The sequence below is a fragment of the Arachis ipaensis genome, chromosome B1 (assembly GCF_059453495.1).
Source record: "Arachis ipaensis isolate K30076 ecotype BB chromosome B1, ASM5945349v1, whole genome shotgun sequence".
NCBI lineage: Eukaryota > Viridiplantae > Streptophyta > Magnoliopsida > Fabales > Fabaceae > Arachis > Arachis ipaensis.
Window position 1 is genome coordinate 17,318,408 of NC_142436.1, and position 16,462 is coordinate 17,334,869.

General features: G+C 33.8%; 2 protein-coding genes across 2 annotated transcripts; both read left to right on the forward strand.

Annotated features, from left to right (window-relative positions):
• Positions 1-309: 309 nt before the first annotated feature.
• On the forward strand, positions 310-4,746 carry LOC107626462 (Ribosomal protein L25/Gln-tRNA synthetase, anti-codon-binding domain-containing protein). The gene is made up of 3 exons (XM_016329349.3): positions 310-869; positions 1,073-1,202; positions 4,192-4,746. The coding sequence occupies exons 1-3, from the start codon at positions 480-482 to the stop codon at positions 4,416-4,418; spliced, it is 747 nt and encodes a 248-aa protein (XP_016184835.1). The 5' UTR covers positions 310-479; the 3' UTR covers positions 4,419-4,746.
• Positions 4,747-7,385: 2,639 nt separating this feature from the next.
• Positions 7,386-12,535, forward strand: MAPKKK5 (mitogen-activated protein kinase kinase kinase 5). The gene is made up of 11 exons (XM_088501156.1): positions 7,386-8,261; positions 8,568-9,140; positions 9,552-9,639; positions 10,056-10,118; positions 10,216-10,379; positions 10,520-10,595; positions 11,060-11,119; positions 11,206-11,334; positions 11,487-11,696; positions 11,776-12,099; positions 12,198-12,535. The coding sequence occupies exons 1-10, from the start codon at positions 7,789-7,791 to the stop codon at positions 11,932-11,934; spliced, it is 1,995 nt and encodes a 664-aa protein (XP_088357282.1). The 5' UTR covers positions 7,386-7,788; the 3' UTR covers positions 11,935-12,099; positions 12,198-12,535.
• Positions 12,536-16,462: the final 3,927 nt, after the last annotated feature.

Sequence of the window (16,462 nt, forward strand, 5' to 3'; positions counted from 1 at the left end):
TTATTTTGTTTTTTGATTTTTTGGTCGAATGGATTGAACCGTTTTTAATTCTAGGCATCACACACTCACACACACATTTAAATTTAAAGGTTCTACCTATTAGTTGAACACCACCAAAATTTAAACTCAGATGTAACATATTAAGCCACTCAACTAAAGCCTCACTTGCAGACCTCATTTGTTTTTTTTTTTTGGTCGATGAGACCTCATTTGTTAGAGTTAAGAAAATTTGTCGCAAGGTATTGGGCCAAATGATCTACGCTAGGCCCATAACATCTCATTTAGTAGGTTCCGGAGACAATGGTTACCAAACCCAGAGGTGAGAAAAAACAAAAAACCCAAGCACCTAGCCTCGGAACCTTAACGGCTTAACCCCTTAATTCTCAAAACCCTCTCTCTCTCTCTCTCTCTCTCTCTCTCTCTCTCTCCCCCAAACCCCATTTCCGCATTGCAGCAGGAACACTGATAAAAAGACGCTCATGGCGCAGCGGTGGCGCTCCGCCGCCGGTCACCTCAGAACGGTGGCGGCGGCTACCCGTCGGGGACCATCATCATTCCGGAGTTCTTGTTATCACACGATCCAAGCGATCCCGAGAGAGTTCACCGGCAGCAGAGTCTCTGCAAGGGAAAGAACGCAAGGTCGAATCCCTGCCGTGGTTTTCTTCCAGACCCTTCTAGAAAAGGATCCTACAACTCGGCCTTCATTTTCTTCGAAGAAGCATTTGGTCACCGTTGAGAGGAAGCAGATTAAGACCATACTCAAATCCCCTGACGCCTTTTCCTTTTGCTCCACACGTTTTCCTCTGCAGATCCGTGCTGGCTCAGGATCCTCCCATTTGCTTGAATCCGGAACTGTTCTTCCCATCAAGGTTTTATACTTCGATATATATTTTCAAAAATGATTTTTTTTTTTTTTCATTTTATTTTCAGACTTTTGTGATATTTCATTTAGGTGTTATTTTGTTGGAATTATATTTTTTTGGTGCCAAAATAGTGGTTTGCTCTTTTTTATTTTTTCAACACAAAAATGGAATGCGATTTATTTATTTTTTAATATTTATGTGGCCTGTAGATTCACAGGGACGAGGAGAGTGGGAAGGTTCTGAATCTGGTGTTTGTTTGGGCTGAAGATGGGATGAATTTGAAGGTTGATGTTCCTGTTGTGTTCAAAGGCGAAGATGTTTGTCTTGGTGTTCAGAAAGGTACTTCTTTTTGGCTTTCATCTACAGTTTATTGGTGTGGAAATTTCAGTCACTGTGACAATTTAGGCGTCATTTGACAATATTTGGGTTAGTAGGGAATGAAATATGAATATCATCAACACTACTTAGTTGCTTGCTTAAAGTGGTTTTGATGCATTATATATATATAGTTTTAGATCAAGGTCTTTAGTGCAAGTATCATGAATAAACAATAACAATAAACGCATAAAACGCTCAAATGACATAGTTTCTCCATACTCACTTAGAGGTGGTGGGTTCGAGCCTCATTCCTAACTTTGAAAAAAAAAAAATAAACGCATAAAACTAGGCCGAGAAAATCTGCAGTGCCAGAGCCAAATTCTGTTGATATTGATGATGACATCACACTATTCATGGTGATGTGGTGCCTATCTCCGGGTGTTTGGTAGAAGATGGAAGGAAAAGCTGGGGAAGGAAAGGGATGAAGCAACAGACCTTATTCACACACCCCATTTGGGGGGTCACAAAATACAATGTGCGCAATGGCAAGGAGCGGCTTCAGTGTCCTTTGCTTTCCTTGCCCCTTCCTCCTAATAAACCTCTTCCAAACATGATCTTGTTGAACTGCTCATGCCACTCCTCACCCTTCAGTCCTCTGCCAACACTTCCAAAGTATTTTTCTTGGCTGAGGGACGCTGTAGGTTTTAAATATTTATCGATTGTAATTTTTTTTATGAGATTGGCAAATGTCAAATTTCTTGGAAAAATACTTTGCTATTAAAATTTGCATATGTTAAACATGAATTAAAGATATAAGAACTTCCAACAATTTAGACATAGATTGTTCTTTGTTATCCATTTTTCAAATGATTTTGGCATAACTTTAGTGTCGAAGATATTGAGGATATCATAAATTTAATTGCACGCCTTCCGTTCTTTTATTTTCCCTTCATTTTAATTATATGGACCTTGTTCTCTATAATCTATTCCCCATTTTTAAGCTGTTTGGAAAGTTTTATGTGAAATTGCAAAATATGGAACTTCAGCAATCTCTCAGTGTGAACAAGAGCAATTGTTAACTCTTTTTATTTCAAAGGTTTGTAATCATTGAATTAGCATTTAGCAAATAAATTGCTATGTAAGACCTCTATAGGATAGACTGCAAGTTGATTGCGTTTCTGTTGGGGATCATGCCTCTTATTCGGCCTTGGTACTAGTAGTCAAAAAGGCATGAAAGAAGGTAGTAGATTGGTAGAAGGCATTTGTTGAGTAGATAGGAACCAAACGAACTAGGAGTCTAGGAGAATAAAGGATCTCCAAATTAATTGGGAATTTTTCTACCCAAATGAGACTTTGTAAGAATTTGTCTAAGCAGTTCTCTGAGGAAGAAGAGCGCGAGTATGTATGGTTGTTTGGATAACGAAAAGAACACACTCAAAAAGGAGGCAATTGAACTAAGAGTCTAAGACTAATGTGTTCTTGACATTTTCTTTGAATTAATACTTTCTTCCATTTTCTTGCTCTATTTTGAGAAGATACTATAATCAGTTTCTACAAAAGTTCTGAAAATATATCTGTTTGAAATTTGGATTATTTTTAAATATACAAATTATACAATATGTGAAAACTGAAAAGTGATTGTTTAGCCCCAAGAAAATTATGTTATGCTAAAAGAAAGAATCATGTCCAAAGGCACCCTTAGATGTTTTGCATGTTAACACCCTGAGTTAAGCCCTTCAATGGACTGTTTGCATGTTACCTTGTGAAAATATGGGCAACATGGAAATTCTAGATTTAGATGCCTTCTACGTGGGGTTATCTTGTTGCCTTTCTTTAATTGATTCTAATATCTTCCAGTACCAATCAAACTTTTATTTCAATATCACTCTTTATAGCAATTCATTCTTTCATTCATTATTAGCACACTGTGTGTTTTATTAGCTTGTAATATTCTTTTTCACAATGGCCATTTATTACATAGAGCTGTGTTTAAAAATTTCTAATGAGTAAAGTATCGTTTTTGTCCTTAATGTTTGGGTAAGTCTCAAAGTTGTCCCTAACGTTTGAATCGTCCTATTTAAGTCCCTAACGTTTCAAAATTGACTCAATGTTGTTTTGCCGTTAGGAATCTGTTAACGGAATTGACGGCGGGACAAAATTGAGACGATTTTGAAACGTTAGGGACTTAAATAGGACGAACACGTTGGGGACAAAAACAATACATAGAAATAAATTTTAATTTTATCCTTCAATAATATCAATTTTTTACGGTACATAGTTATTCAATTATTTTTTAATAACATCTAAGTAAATTACACTTAATCACATTAATTTTATTCTAAATAAATTCATTTTTTATAATTTTATTCTTAAAAATTTTTACTCATCATAAAATGTTTGTAAAATGACTAGTACATAAACTTGTTGGGAAAAAAAATGATACATATACAATACAGTAATGTGATTCTAGTCATTTTATAAACATTTCATGATGAATAAAAATCTTTGAGAGTAAAATTATAAAAAAAGATAAATTTATTTAGAATAAAAGTAATGTGATTAAGTGTAATTTACTTAAATGTGATTAAAAAATAATCGAATAATTATGTACCGTAAAAGATCGATATTAGTAAAGGATAAAATTAAAATTTATTTCTATGTATCGTTTTTGTTTCCAACGTTTTCGTCCTATTTAAGTCCCTAACGTTTCAAAATCGTCTCAATTTTGTCCCGCCATCAATTCCGTTAACAGATTCTTAACGGACAACATTGAGTCAATTTTGAAACGTTAGGGACATAAATAGGACGATTCAAACGTTAGGGATAACTTTGAGACTCACTCCAAACGTTGGGGATAAAAACGATACTTTACTCAATTTTTAATCAATTCCCTATAGTCTAAAAGACGATTTAGCGTGCCATTTAAAATATCTGGTCTTTTTTTAAATAGCTAAGTTGGCTTCAATGTGTTATAGTGCTAGCATGATATTAACTTTGAATGCCTTTACAGGGGGGATGTTAAATAAGATCAGAACTAGCGTAAAATATCTCTGTCCATCAGAGCATATTCCTTCAAAAATTGAGGTGGACGTGAGTAATCTTGATATTGAAGATAAGATATTCATCCGCGATATTGAGGTTCATCCATCCTTGAAGCTTCTGAGCAAGAATGAAAACATGCCCATATGTAAAGTAGTTCCAACAAGTTTGGGACACCAAGCGAAGGAGGATCAATGATCTCAGAGTCCTTATATGTTATATTATTCAACAGGAGAAATGCCAAGGGACAGATTCAATTTCCAAATAAAGAGGTGTAGTTTGGTGGGTATGCTGTAGCAGCGATGAGTGCAAGCACCTGCATGTTACAACTGTTTTATATTAGTATAGGCGGCTTTTGAATTTTGATTTCCATGCAATTTTCTTATCGAATTTACGACTTAGATGTAAGTTCTTGAAGATGAATTGCCATGCAAGTCTCCAAACGTCTGTTTACACAGGACCATCTTAGATTGACCCAATTTCTCTTCCCTATCTTTCTTTAATGATGTTGGGAGTACTGAGGAACAAGATTAAATCTTCATTTTGGTCCTGAAAGTTATTTCTTTCTAACATCTTAGACTAAAATTACAATTTAGTTTCTGAAATTAAAAAGTTATTCAATCAGTATCAAATATATATATATATTTTTACGTATAGTGGGAATTGAAGACAAGTTTGGTGTATACATTTTTTTTCCCCTAAAATACTCTTTAGTATTAGATTAAATTATATATTTTTGTCTTTGAAGTTTGTTAAAAATTTTAAAAATACTTCTAAGTTTTATTATTATTACAACACTTTTATTTTACTATTTATAGGATTTGAACATAAAACCTTTTAGTTTGTGCTAGGAATGTTACATTTTAGAGTTTCATTGACTAGTATATGATCGGATGGTGCATTTTCAAATTTGAGAAAATTTAGTCATATATGCATGTACAAAAATGCTGTGTTACCAAATTACGTAACCACAAGAGGAACTCCTAGCAAATCAAGAACACAATCTAAAACCACTCCCATAACCACCGGTATCCTTCCATTTAGCAGCGATTTCGAAAACAACCTCCAAATCTCCGCAGCAAAGCAACGTGTTTCTAGCAATGGTATATGATATGTGAGGTATGAAACCTGATTACAAACAATTAAGAAATATTTTTCTAAGATGAGAAGAGTTTTTACAAAGTGAAATATATATATATATATATATGAGAACTAGAACAATGAACACTTTGATATTTTTCGAGCAGTACTTTGTTAGTTCTTTTGGGGTTCCTTTGACAGTTTGACTCATATATTGTGGTAGAGTCATTTGTCCATTGGGATTTCGTTCCTCTTTCAATGTTACATCATTCTATACTCTAAATGGAAAGGATGCTTGTATTTTTGGTTTAGATGCCTTTTCCATTTAAGGCAGTTTCGTCCTATAATGTATATAGCGGAGAGAAAAATATTTTAAATTGCTGGCTTATTGAGAGAGTGAATGATTAAATTAATATTCGAAAGATCACTTCTTCTTCAAATTAGTTTTTAAAATATTTTTTTAATCAAATTCTTTCTTTAAAGATTTTAAGTTAGTTATTTTAGTCCTTTCGTCACTTTCATTGCTAATGACATCAAAATTTGTTGATGTGATAGGTTAAATGACACTACAACACATATTTAGTAGTCTTAATTGGCGACTATCGTAATAAGTTTATGAAATTAGATCAAATTAACTCCAAATTGAGGGATTCCAATGCCTCAAGTTCTTCCTTCAATTAGGTTTTGATTTGATTTAATTTCATAAACTTATCATATTAATAGTCAATTAAAATATGTGTTGTAGTATCACTTAAGGTTCCACATTAATAAATTTTGGTGTCGTCAACAAAAAAAAAATGACAGAAGAACTAACTCGATTAATTTAAAATCTTTAAAGGACGAATTTAACCATTATCCTCTCAAAAAGTATATTGAGCCAAAACTATCTATTTTTTATGCAATACTATTATTCGCAGCACCATTTATGAAATCCAATTTCATGTGTTCTTTTATTTTTGAGGTATAAGAAAGTAACTTTTCCCATTTCTTAAATAGATTGATAATTTAAAAAGTCATTTTGAGGTTGTGACTTTGTAGTGTCGGATGGAAATGGATCTTTTTAATTGTTAAAAAAAAATTAAAGGTATAAAATGTAATCTTTAATCTTTTATTGTTCTCTCTCTCATATTTATTTTCGGCCGTACTTATAAAATTAATGATGATAAATCATATTTTATTTTTTTAATTATTAAAAAAATTGAAAGGATGGATTCCTCAATCTTTCCCATGTATCAATTTAATCTAATTTACATATACGACTTTGAAAATAATTCTCTAGTAATTTCAAAGCATTTGAGCATCTTGTTATATTAAAATTAATAAAATATTTAATTAAAGTAAAAATCTCATCCGTATAAAGAAAAATAGTTTAATATTCAAATACCTAAAAGGCTAAAACCTCATTTAGATAACCAAAGGACAAGACGGTAAAAAGAGTAGCCTAATCCATGGAAGTGATGAAACTAAAGATGTGTGGATACTAATACAGGACACAATACAACATGAAATATAAAATATTTTTTAAATAAATTATAATAATATTTTAATATTTTATTAATATTAAAATATAAATTAATTTTTAATTATTTTTAATATTTTTTAATTATATAAATTATTTAAAATATATTTTATTTTAATAATTAATAATATATATTAATTTAAATTTATTTTAATAATACATATTAAGAATAAAATTAAACATACTAATATATAATAATATTTAAATATATCTAAATATATTTAAATTTTAGTCACAAAAAAAAAAATATATATATATATATATTTGAATTTTATTTTTATTTTTTATTAAGACATAATTAAATAAAAAAATACAATATATGTAAAATATATCTAACACAATAACACACAAATTAAAGAAGTGTCGTTGCTTGATAGGATGAAACAATATGCAACTTGAACTCGGTAATAAAAACACGAAACTGTAAAAGGCGAGTGTGAGTAAATTAATTGGGTATGGGGTGAGTTGTTTGTGTGCATTATCTGGCGGGAACTAAAGCACATAGCTATAGGCCTATAGCTACCGCCTACCGCCTACCGCCTACCGCCTACCGCGTCCAAAATAGCACAACCCCTTATTTCACGCCGACATAATAGTTTTGTTACAACAAAATAAAAACAAAGCGAGAGAAATCGAGAGAAAGAGAGAGAGAGCTCGACTTAGAGGGTAGTTTTCTTCTCTGTTTCTCTATCTCTCTCGAAAGCCAGAAATCTAGAACCATATCCACTAATAAGATCACCGCCCTAACGAAAAAGAAACTGCCAAAATCTTTAATGAAGGGACAAAGGTTTTGTTAGGACGCTAGAATAACCACCATGTTAATTAATACACGAAAGATTAACATTCCTTCTCCCTTGCATTTTGCTCCATGAATCGTTATCATCATTCCATTTCTTCAAATAAAATTTTGAATAAAACAACAGGGGAATTAGAACTCTTGATCTTATCTTCATTGTTCGAGAAATAACCATGCGGTGGATACACCTTACGTTTACCAAAGACAAAGACAAAAACAACTATTACGCTTCTTCTTCTTCTTCCTCCTCCTCTTCTTCTTCTTCCGTCGTTGAAAACCACAAGAAAGCATGGCGGTTCCGCAACGGGAACAAGAAGCGTCTCAACAACGATGGAAAGTCCGCTAACAGTTACAAGAAGCATGTTGACGTGGAAGAGGAGGCTGCCGTGGCGATTACGACAACCTCTCCTTCCGGCATTCGCACCACATCCACCTCCTCCTCTGCGTCAGCGTCTTCCTCCTCTTCCTCCGCCATGCCTCTCCCGTTGCCTTTGCCGCAGCGTGATGCAGAATGTCGCCAACCGTCACCTGTAAGAACCTCCAGCGGCGCTAGCTCCAATGGCTATCGATCCGCGGAGGATCGCGATCAAACTGATGCTGCGGCAGCTGTCAACGGTTCATCCTTCACGGGCTTCAAGATGAGGAGGTATTGTTTATTGAATAACGTAATGCCACTTGAAAACCTAATTTGTGTGCAATTATTGAAAGGTTTTGTCTCTTTACAAAATAGAATCACGGAATGTATATATGATTCTGTATTCTGATTGATTGCCAAAATGGACTAAAACTTCTGTTAGGATTATTGCATGGACCAGTGTCAATGTTTAATTTTTCTGAAGCTGTTAGAATTATTCCTTATGTTTTTGTTTCTTTATACTAGCAATATCAATATGCCCTGCGAAATGGATATCGTAAGAATTCTTTTTTTTTTTTTCCCCGAATATTGTTGCAGTGTTTTTGCTAGCAACCGAGACACAAGGCGGAAGGCTGATCAGGTAGAAAATCGCTTGTCACCGAGATCTCAAGAAAACTATTGCTTAAGCCACTCCGGCAGGAGTGGTTCGAGTAGTCCCTTTGCAAGTCCCAAGATCAGTCCGTGTAGCACAGATGATTTCGTGCCATATCATTATGTGGCTCCAAAAGGAAACCAATTCTGGTCTGCACCGGAGATAACTAATTCAGAATCATCCATTCATCCAATCTTTGATTTATCGGCGTCTGGCACCGAAACCTCGCCAAAGGGAAGACCTCAGCTACTCCATGTTAAGAGCTCAAGTGGACCTCCATCACCCTTGCACGGCGGCATGATGAATGAGACTGCATCAGCGCGCCGGGCTGAAGGTAATTCTGTCAGTGTCCACCGTTTACCCCTGCCTCCCATGCCCAACTCACCTACCCTAACCGCTGCAACTACCTACTCCCACGCCCCGGGGAGATCAGAATCTTTGCCAATGAAAAGCCAATGGAAGAAAGGGAAACTTATTGGTCGTGGCACGTTTGGAAGTGTTTATGTTGGCACTAATAGGTATGTATATAAATTTAGTTACATTGAATTCTTATAGTTTTACCAAATTTGTAATTAAATCTCTATAGTTTAAACAAAAATGTTATTTGTACGCTAAAATAGCCATTATTTATCTGTGTAGTTTAGCTCATTTTTAATGCGTATTTTGTATTTCAAGATATATTATTTATCTGTGTAGTTTAGCTCATTTTTAATGCGTATTTTGTATTTCAAGATATATTATACATAGTGGCTGATTTTAGTGTATACCTAGTATAATTATAGTTTAAAATCATTCAGTTAGGTTCCTATACTGTTTGAATTTTCTAATTAGGTCCTGACCGTATCCAAATTTGTTAAAGTTTTTATGTACTTGATGCTCTTCTCTTCAGTCTCTTCAAAGGATTTGAAATAATTTTCTCTTCTTGATAGAGAAACTGGAGCATTGTGTGCTGTGAAAGAAGTAGAATTATGTCACGAGGATCCAACTTCCATAGAGTCTATAAAGCAGTTAGAGCAGGTTGGTTATTCATTACTTTGAGTTCTCTTAGCATACATACATAAACAATGGGATATGGTGGATTTGTGATTATGATGATCAAAATGTTTAATCATGAAAAGTATGGTGAACAATGCAACTCTTTTAGTTGTAATACTTGATCATAAAAAATAATTCTAGTTCCTAGGAAGATAAGAGGCCTAGTTTAAGTTAACTGGTCAATTATTTACTTAATTTACCTATTTTCTTTGTCTGATGCCATATATTTTTTCATGATAACTCTTAAATTTCATAGATACTGTCCAATTACATTAATGTGGTTCTCATTACCTGATCTTTTTAATGAATTGGAAATAAAATCTTGTGCTAATAAATTATGAAACAATGGAAGGTGGTGCATTCTTTATCCTTATTACTAACCTTTACCTATTTTTCAGGAAATTAAAGTTCTTAGCCAACTGAAACATTCAAATATTGTGCAGTACTATGGTAGTGAAGTAGTAAGTGATCTTCTACTTGAACCTTAGGTACCCAACATTGATAATTTATTTCTATTACAACCTCAACCTTATAACATCATTATGTTATTTTTCATAGGTTGAAGACAAATTCAATATTTATCTGGAATATGTACATCCTGGTTCAATTAATAAATATGTCCGCGACCATTGTGGCGCCATAACAGAATCGGTCGTTAGGAATTTTACTCGCCATATTCTTTCGGGGTTGGCATACTTGCATAGCAAGAAAACAATTCATAGGTACGGACCCATGCTCGGTATGCTCATACTAGCTGCAGCTTGAAACCTATGTACATAGATACACAAGTATTCAATTACTTTTTTTCTGGAAAACTGTTTCCTGTAACATAATTGTTTTGTTCATTTTGGATTATGAATAGGGACATTAAAGGGGCTAATTTGCTTGTCGATTCGGCAGGAGTTGTCAAACTTGCTGATTTTGGAATGGCAAAGCATGTGAGTTCCAAGTATCCTCCTAGCAATAATTACTTTGTCTTGTGTCATGTCTGCAAGGTTCCTTAAACTAATTGGTTTTGAAACTTAGGCATTAGAACACACAGGATTTAAGTTAAAAGGCTCAAACTTATTGCTTTTAAAAAACTATCTATTGGTTGAGATTTCTAATGTCCTGATCTCTTAAAGTAGACTAAGTTGTCTCTCAGTAGAAGATTTTAATAATAAGGTCCTTAATCTGCTAGTTTTCCTTTCTTAAATTATGTTTATTCATGATCTGATGTTTATTATATGTAGTTGAAATGAGATCCTTCCTTAAGGGTAACCTATTGATCAGTTTGAATCTCTGGACTACTTAGAAAATTTTTAATTTCCTTTTTCTTTTTTTTTTTTTAGTTGCACTTCCATGATTTAACCGTTAATCTTTATATTTGATGAAAATAATTTTGAACCTCGATGTTACACAGCTTAATGGATATGAAGGTAATCTCTCTTTGAAGGGAAGTCCATATTGGATGGCTCCAGAGGTATCTTATTCTTATTCTACGTTCCTCTCTGATACCTTAATCCATTCCTCTGTAATTCATTGACAATCCAATCAATTCTGTTACAGCTTATGCAGACTGTTGTTATGCATAAGGATAACAACTCGGATCTAGCTTATGCTACTGATATTTGGAGCCTCGGTTGTACAATCATTGAAATGTTCAATGGGAAGCCTCCATGGAGCGAGTTCGAAGGAGTAAGCATAGCTAAATTTTCTGTCATCTCTTTTCAATTTATTAAGCTCTGTCTAAATTATAAGCAAATAATAGTACATGATAAGTTTTTAAGACGATGTTTGTGTACAAGTCCATAACTTCCTTTCAATTTTAATTTGATACAATTATGCAGGCTGCAGCAATGTTTAAGGTTATGAAAGATACCCCGCCTATACCGGAAACATTGTCATCCGAAGGCAAAGATTTCTTGAGGTGCTGCTTTAGAAGAAATCCGGCAGAGCGACCTACTGCTGCAATGTTACTCGAACATCGATTTTTGAAGAACTCTCAACCGATGGATGTTACACCTTCCACTCAATTGTACAATGGAACAACAATCATGGTACATAATATAACTCTCCTGCTGCTTTATATTTGCCAAAATCATTCAGTTCGCAACTAAGTTTTTCTTATGTTTGCAGGATAAAACTCTAGGCCCTCATAGTCCCACAGGGCATCTAGAAAATATACCTGATCAGATATCTATCACGTGCGAGAAGATTGCGAAGTTGAAAGCTGCAGAGCGGCGAGGAATTCTTATTCCTAACTTGGATATCTTGCCAGCATTCCAAAGACAATAACTAGTTAGCTACATCCTCTCCTTGATCTTTCGCTCTTCGTCCCCCGTCCCCTGTAGCTCAACCCCTTAAGCATGATTTTTTTGTGTGCTGGAATTGAGCAAATATCTCACAATGTAGCTTCTGCATAACATCACTAAAATATATGGAGAAGGAAAAGAGAAAATGGTATTTTTCTTTTTTCTGATCACTCTTGTTAATGGAATTTTCATCATTTATGATAACAATTGGGCTTGTTTAACTAATCAACATATGGAATCTTGTAGGTTACTTGCTTCTATTGAGGTTCTTCATCAAGATTATCACTAAAAGAGTGATGTTGCTTCTAGAAGAAGGTATGTTGCATGCAACAGATCATAGTAGCAGTTTTTGTATTATAGTAATGTTTATGCTTGACTTAGAAGATTGCAGCAATTAACCTTCTAAGCAAAGGGAATAATTCTCCCTCCATCAGCATTACAATGAATTGAATATGTAAATATAATTAGGATACACCTTTCCTAGTTTTGATGGTGATTGTGATTATGACATGGGAGGGGCAGTGTATGTTAGTCAACTCCAGTTGTTATATTTTTAATAATGATACTTGAAGATTGGAATATTAGTCTTAGATTGTAAAAAAATTGCCCTGCCCGGCCAAACAAAGGAAAAAAGAACACAAGAGCATACTCTTATGAATTCACCCATAAAGCAGCGCGTACCAATTTACACGTATTGCGTATCAATTTATCTGCCTATCGGAACATCATATATATATTTTTTATATAAAATATTTTATTTACTAATAACATACTGCGTACCGCGTATCCATTCCCGTATCGGAATGTATATTGTATTCCATGAAACTTTACACAATAGTTGCAACATTTGAATGCTCTACTTGTCCTAATTAAGATGGAAGAATAAATAATCTGGGTGTATTTTTTAATATGTTTCTAAATTCTAAAGCTATCCTCAACAAAAACATTTGCTTGATAATATATTATCATTGAATGATGTAACTCAACTGTAAAAAGTTATTTAAAGAAATAAAGAATGTCTCGTATCTATAAATACTCTCGAAATTTTATCTTTAAAAAAATGAGACTTGTAATATATTTATTAACTTGACCATTCACCACTAATACTAAGCAGCTTTAATAATTTCTCATAAAAATTTGAAAGTATGTCTGGATCCTCTGAAAATAATTAGTGTCAAATTTTTCTAAACTTCTTCTAAGATGAATTTTGGTTACCCATAAATTTAGTGGGAGTTTGTTTTATGAGTAAACATTCAAATTCATCCCTAAAAAATTTTAGATTAAATATTTTGGTTCTCAATAAATTTTATCTTCTAGAAGTCTTTGAAAATTATTACCATGGAATAAATTGGTTCCTTTATTATTTTAAAAGGAGACTAATCCTATCCTATAACAATCCTTTAAAAGAAGGTTTATTCAGTGGTGGAATTTCTATGTAGCATCCTCTAGAATTTTTCAAATTTTTATGTATGATCTTTATTACAATAACACTCCATGATCAAACCACCCTCATTCCACTACTCTTCTGAACATTGTACCTACTTTTTTTTTTTTATCATCCTTGGCTTTGTTTGATTAGTGGGTGGAAATAAATAAGACACAAACACAAATACACAAAATGACACAGACACAATGAGACATGGAATTTGAGAATTTATTTGGTACTTAAGGACATAACATTATTTACAATTTACCATTCTAACAAAATGACAATGTTATCCCTGCCACAAACCATCAATACCATCTCTTTACCATTATTTCTGTTCAAATTACCACTATTAAAACCACCATAACCACTTCTTTACCACCATTTCAATACAAATTATAACTATTAATAATAACAAACACAAAATAAATTAAAAATTCAGATCCAATCTAATTTAAAATATAAATACAATTTTCAATCAACATTTAAATAAAAAATAAATATATAATATATAAATTAAAAAAAAAACAGAAAATTAAATGGATCTGGCAACGAGGAAGAGAGGCAGAGGAATTGTAGAAGAGAAGTGGAGACGAAATTAGAAGAGTCGGAGAGACCAAGATAGATCTATAAGGCGGATTGAGAGAGGGAGAGGGAGGCACGACAGAGGCGGCGACGGTGGATTTGATAAAAACAGATGCAAAGTAGAGGCTGCGTTGAATCTAAGCATAAGGAGGCTCAAAGATGAGGGAGCCAGGGAGGGAGAGAAGAGTTGAAGCAATGGAGAAGAGGAAGAGGAGGAAGAAGAGGAGGAGAAGAGGCGGCAAAAAAGGACAAAGGAATGGAGGCAGTGGAGAGGGATAGAGAAAGTGAGACAGTGGTTGGGGTGGGAGGTATGGAGGAAGAAAGGAGGCAATGAGAAAGAAGATGAGAAATAAGAGAAAAAAGAAGTGGATCACTTTACATATACACACTCCCTTGAATTTCAAATTTCGAATTCAAAATCAATTAAAAAAGGGATTCATTCCCAATTTCCCATCATCTACGTCTCCATTCTCTGTTTCCATTTTTCTCTCTTCCTCCTCTTCTTCTTCGATTCTTCTCCTTCATCGTCAGTTCCTCCTCTTTTTTTCCCTTCCTTCATTCGTTTCTTCTTCCTGTTCCTAATCTAAGTTGGAGATGAAAGTTATAAAGTTCATGCACTCACCAAGGCAGAGGATGTCATTGTACCTCATGGCTCCAACCTTCAGGGGAGTCGTCGCAGTGGAGGCAATGCCAGCGGTGGTGGTAGGGTTACGGCGGTGGATGAGGTGCCGATTGCTATGGTGGTAGACGATGGTATGGCGTGGTGGTCGCAACTGATGCGGTGGAGTTCGTGATAATCATCGATGTGTGGTGATGGATACGGAAGAGGAAGGGGCGAAAGAGAGCATATAGCTGGAAAGTACTGAGTGGTGGCCATAGAGAGCACTACAGACTATAAAAGCCGAGAGCACAGCAGCGACGACCAAAACAGAACCGTGAGATCTAATCGGCGTTCAGAGTAGATTTGCATGGTTGTTATTTTTTTTAATTAATTAATTAGATAAATTATGTAAATGATTATTATTTGTTTAATCTACAAATTTTATTGTTTTAAAATTTAAAATTTAAATTGAAAAAAAAATCATTTGTATATGTTCATTTTCACTATCCTCACAAATCATGTTTTCCAATTTTTTCTTCTCATCACTCTTGCTCTCGCTCTCTAATACTGGGGAGCTGCAGTATTCGACAACCAAATCAAATCGGCTACTGTTTGTGAAACATGCTGCGGTATCTTCTTTTTAAGTTTTGATCATGGAGTTTGGTAAATGTTTTGATTTTACTCACTGATAAAATTACTTACAGGTAATCCTTTTTTCTTCCTTTTTGGAACTTTAGTTATTTCTAACATTAGTGCTTAATATGTTGTTTCTATTTGTTGTGCATCTGTTGTACTGAGTTACATTTTTTTAACACATCTATATTTGGACAATCCCTCAACTACCTTTAGTTATTTCATTGTTAGATCACATATAATATGCTCAATCACATGTATCCATGATAAAAGAGTGTTGAAGTTTCTGGTGTTTTCATGATAGGTTGAATGGTTGATCTAAGTGGAGCAGGGCACCTTTGCTTGTGATAGTTTTTGAGCCTGATATAAAAACCGGTATTGAAGCAGCAGATCATGCAGCAGAAATACGGAAATTGGTTCAGTATTTGGGAGTGAACAATGACAATATGTAAGAAGGATCTCTTTGTTTTTTATCTCTTTTATTTATTTTAAAAGATGGCAGTCTATATTTACATAGATTTGTATTCAAATTTTATGTTTTCTTAGAGTTAAGGATAGATATGGGATGCACCCTATACATGTAGTCAACTTATATGTTAACCAAGCATTGAACATCAATTTATATAGTATTAATAATAATAGAGTTAAAGACTTAAATTCAGCTTAGTATGTTTTCTTATTTTAGTTCATTCTTTTTCTTTAAGAAAAGCTTTTTCTATACTAACAGTGGTGGGTGCTTTCAGTATCTAAATCACTATCAGCAGAAGTACATAATTCAAGGTGTAAATTTCAATTCACTTCTTAATTATTTTACTAATGTTAATCTTAGTACATGTACTATCTAAATATCTTATTAGATATGGCAAATTTCTCTTCTCTATATAAGGATCTAATTAAATAAGAAGCTAATTTATTTTTTTATTCAATGCAGTCCCCAAACATATATCACCGAGGTAGAAAGTGCAAATGTATGGATCACTCACAAATTAACTTTTTCATACTAAGCATAATATGTATTTGTGTGGACTTGCCATTTATACATATATTTTTTTCCTCTAATTTTGGTTAACTTAATTGTGACTTGATGCCTAAAAGATTGAAAGTCTCAATGTTTATTCTTAAGCTTTTGAATATCACAAATTGTATTACAAGGTTAGCAGACAGTACACTAAGATTTGGGGATTTAGAATCCTTTGAACTGATTGGATCACCTAGACAAGAGATTTCTCATTTAGTGTCATGTGAGTCATGGTGTTAGCAATAGAG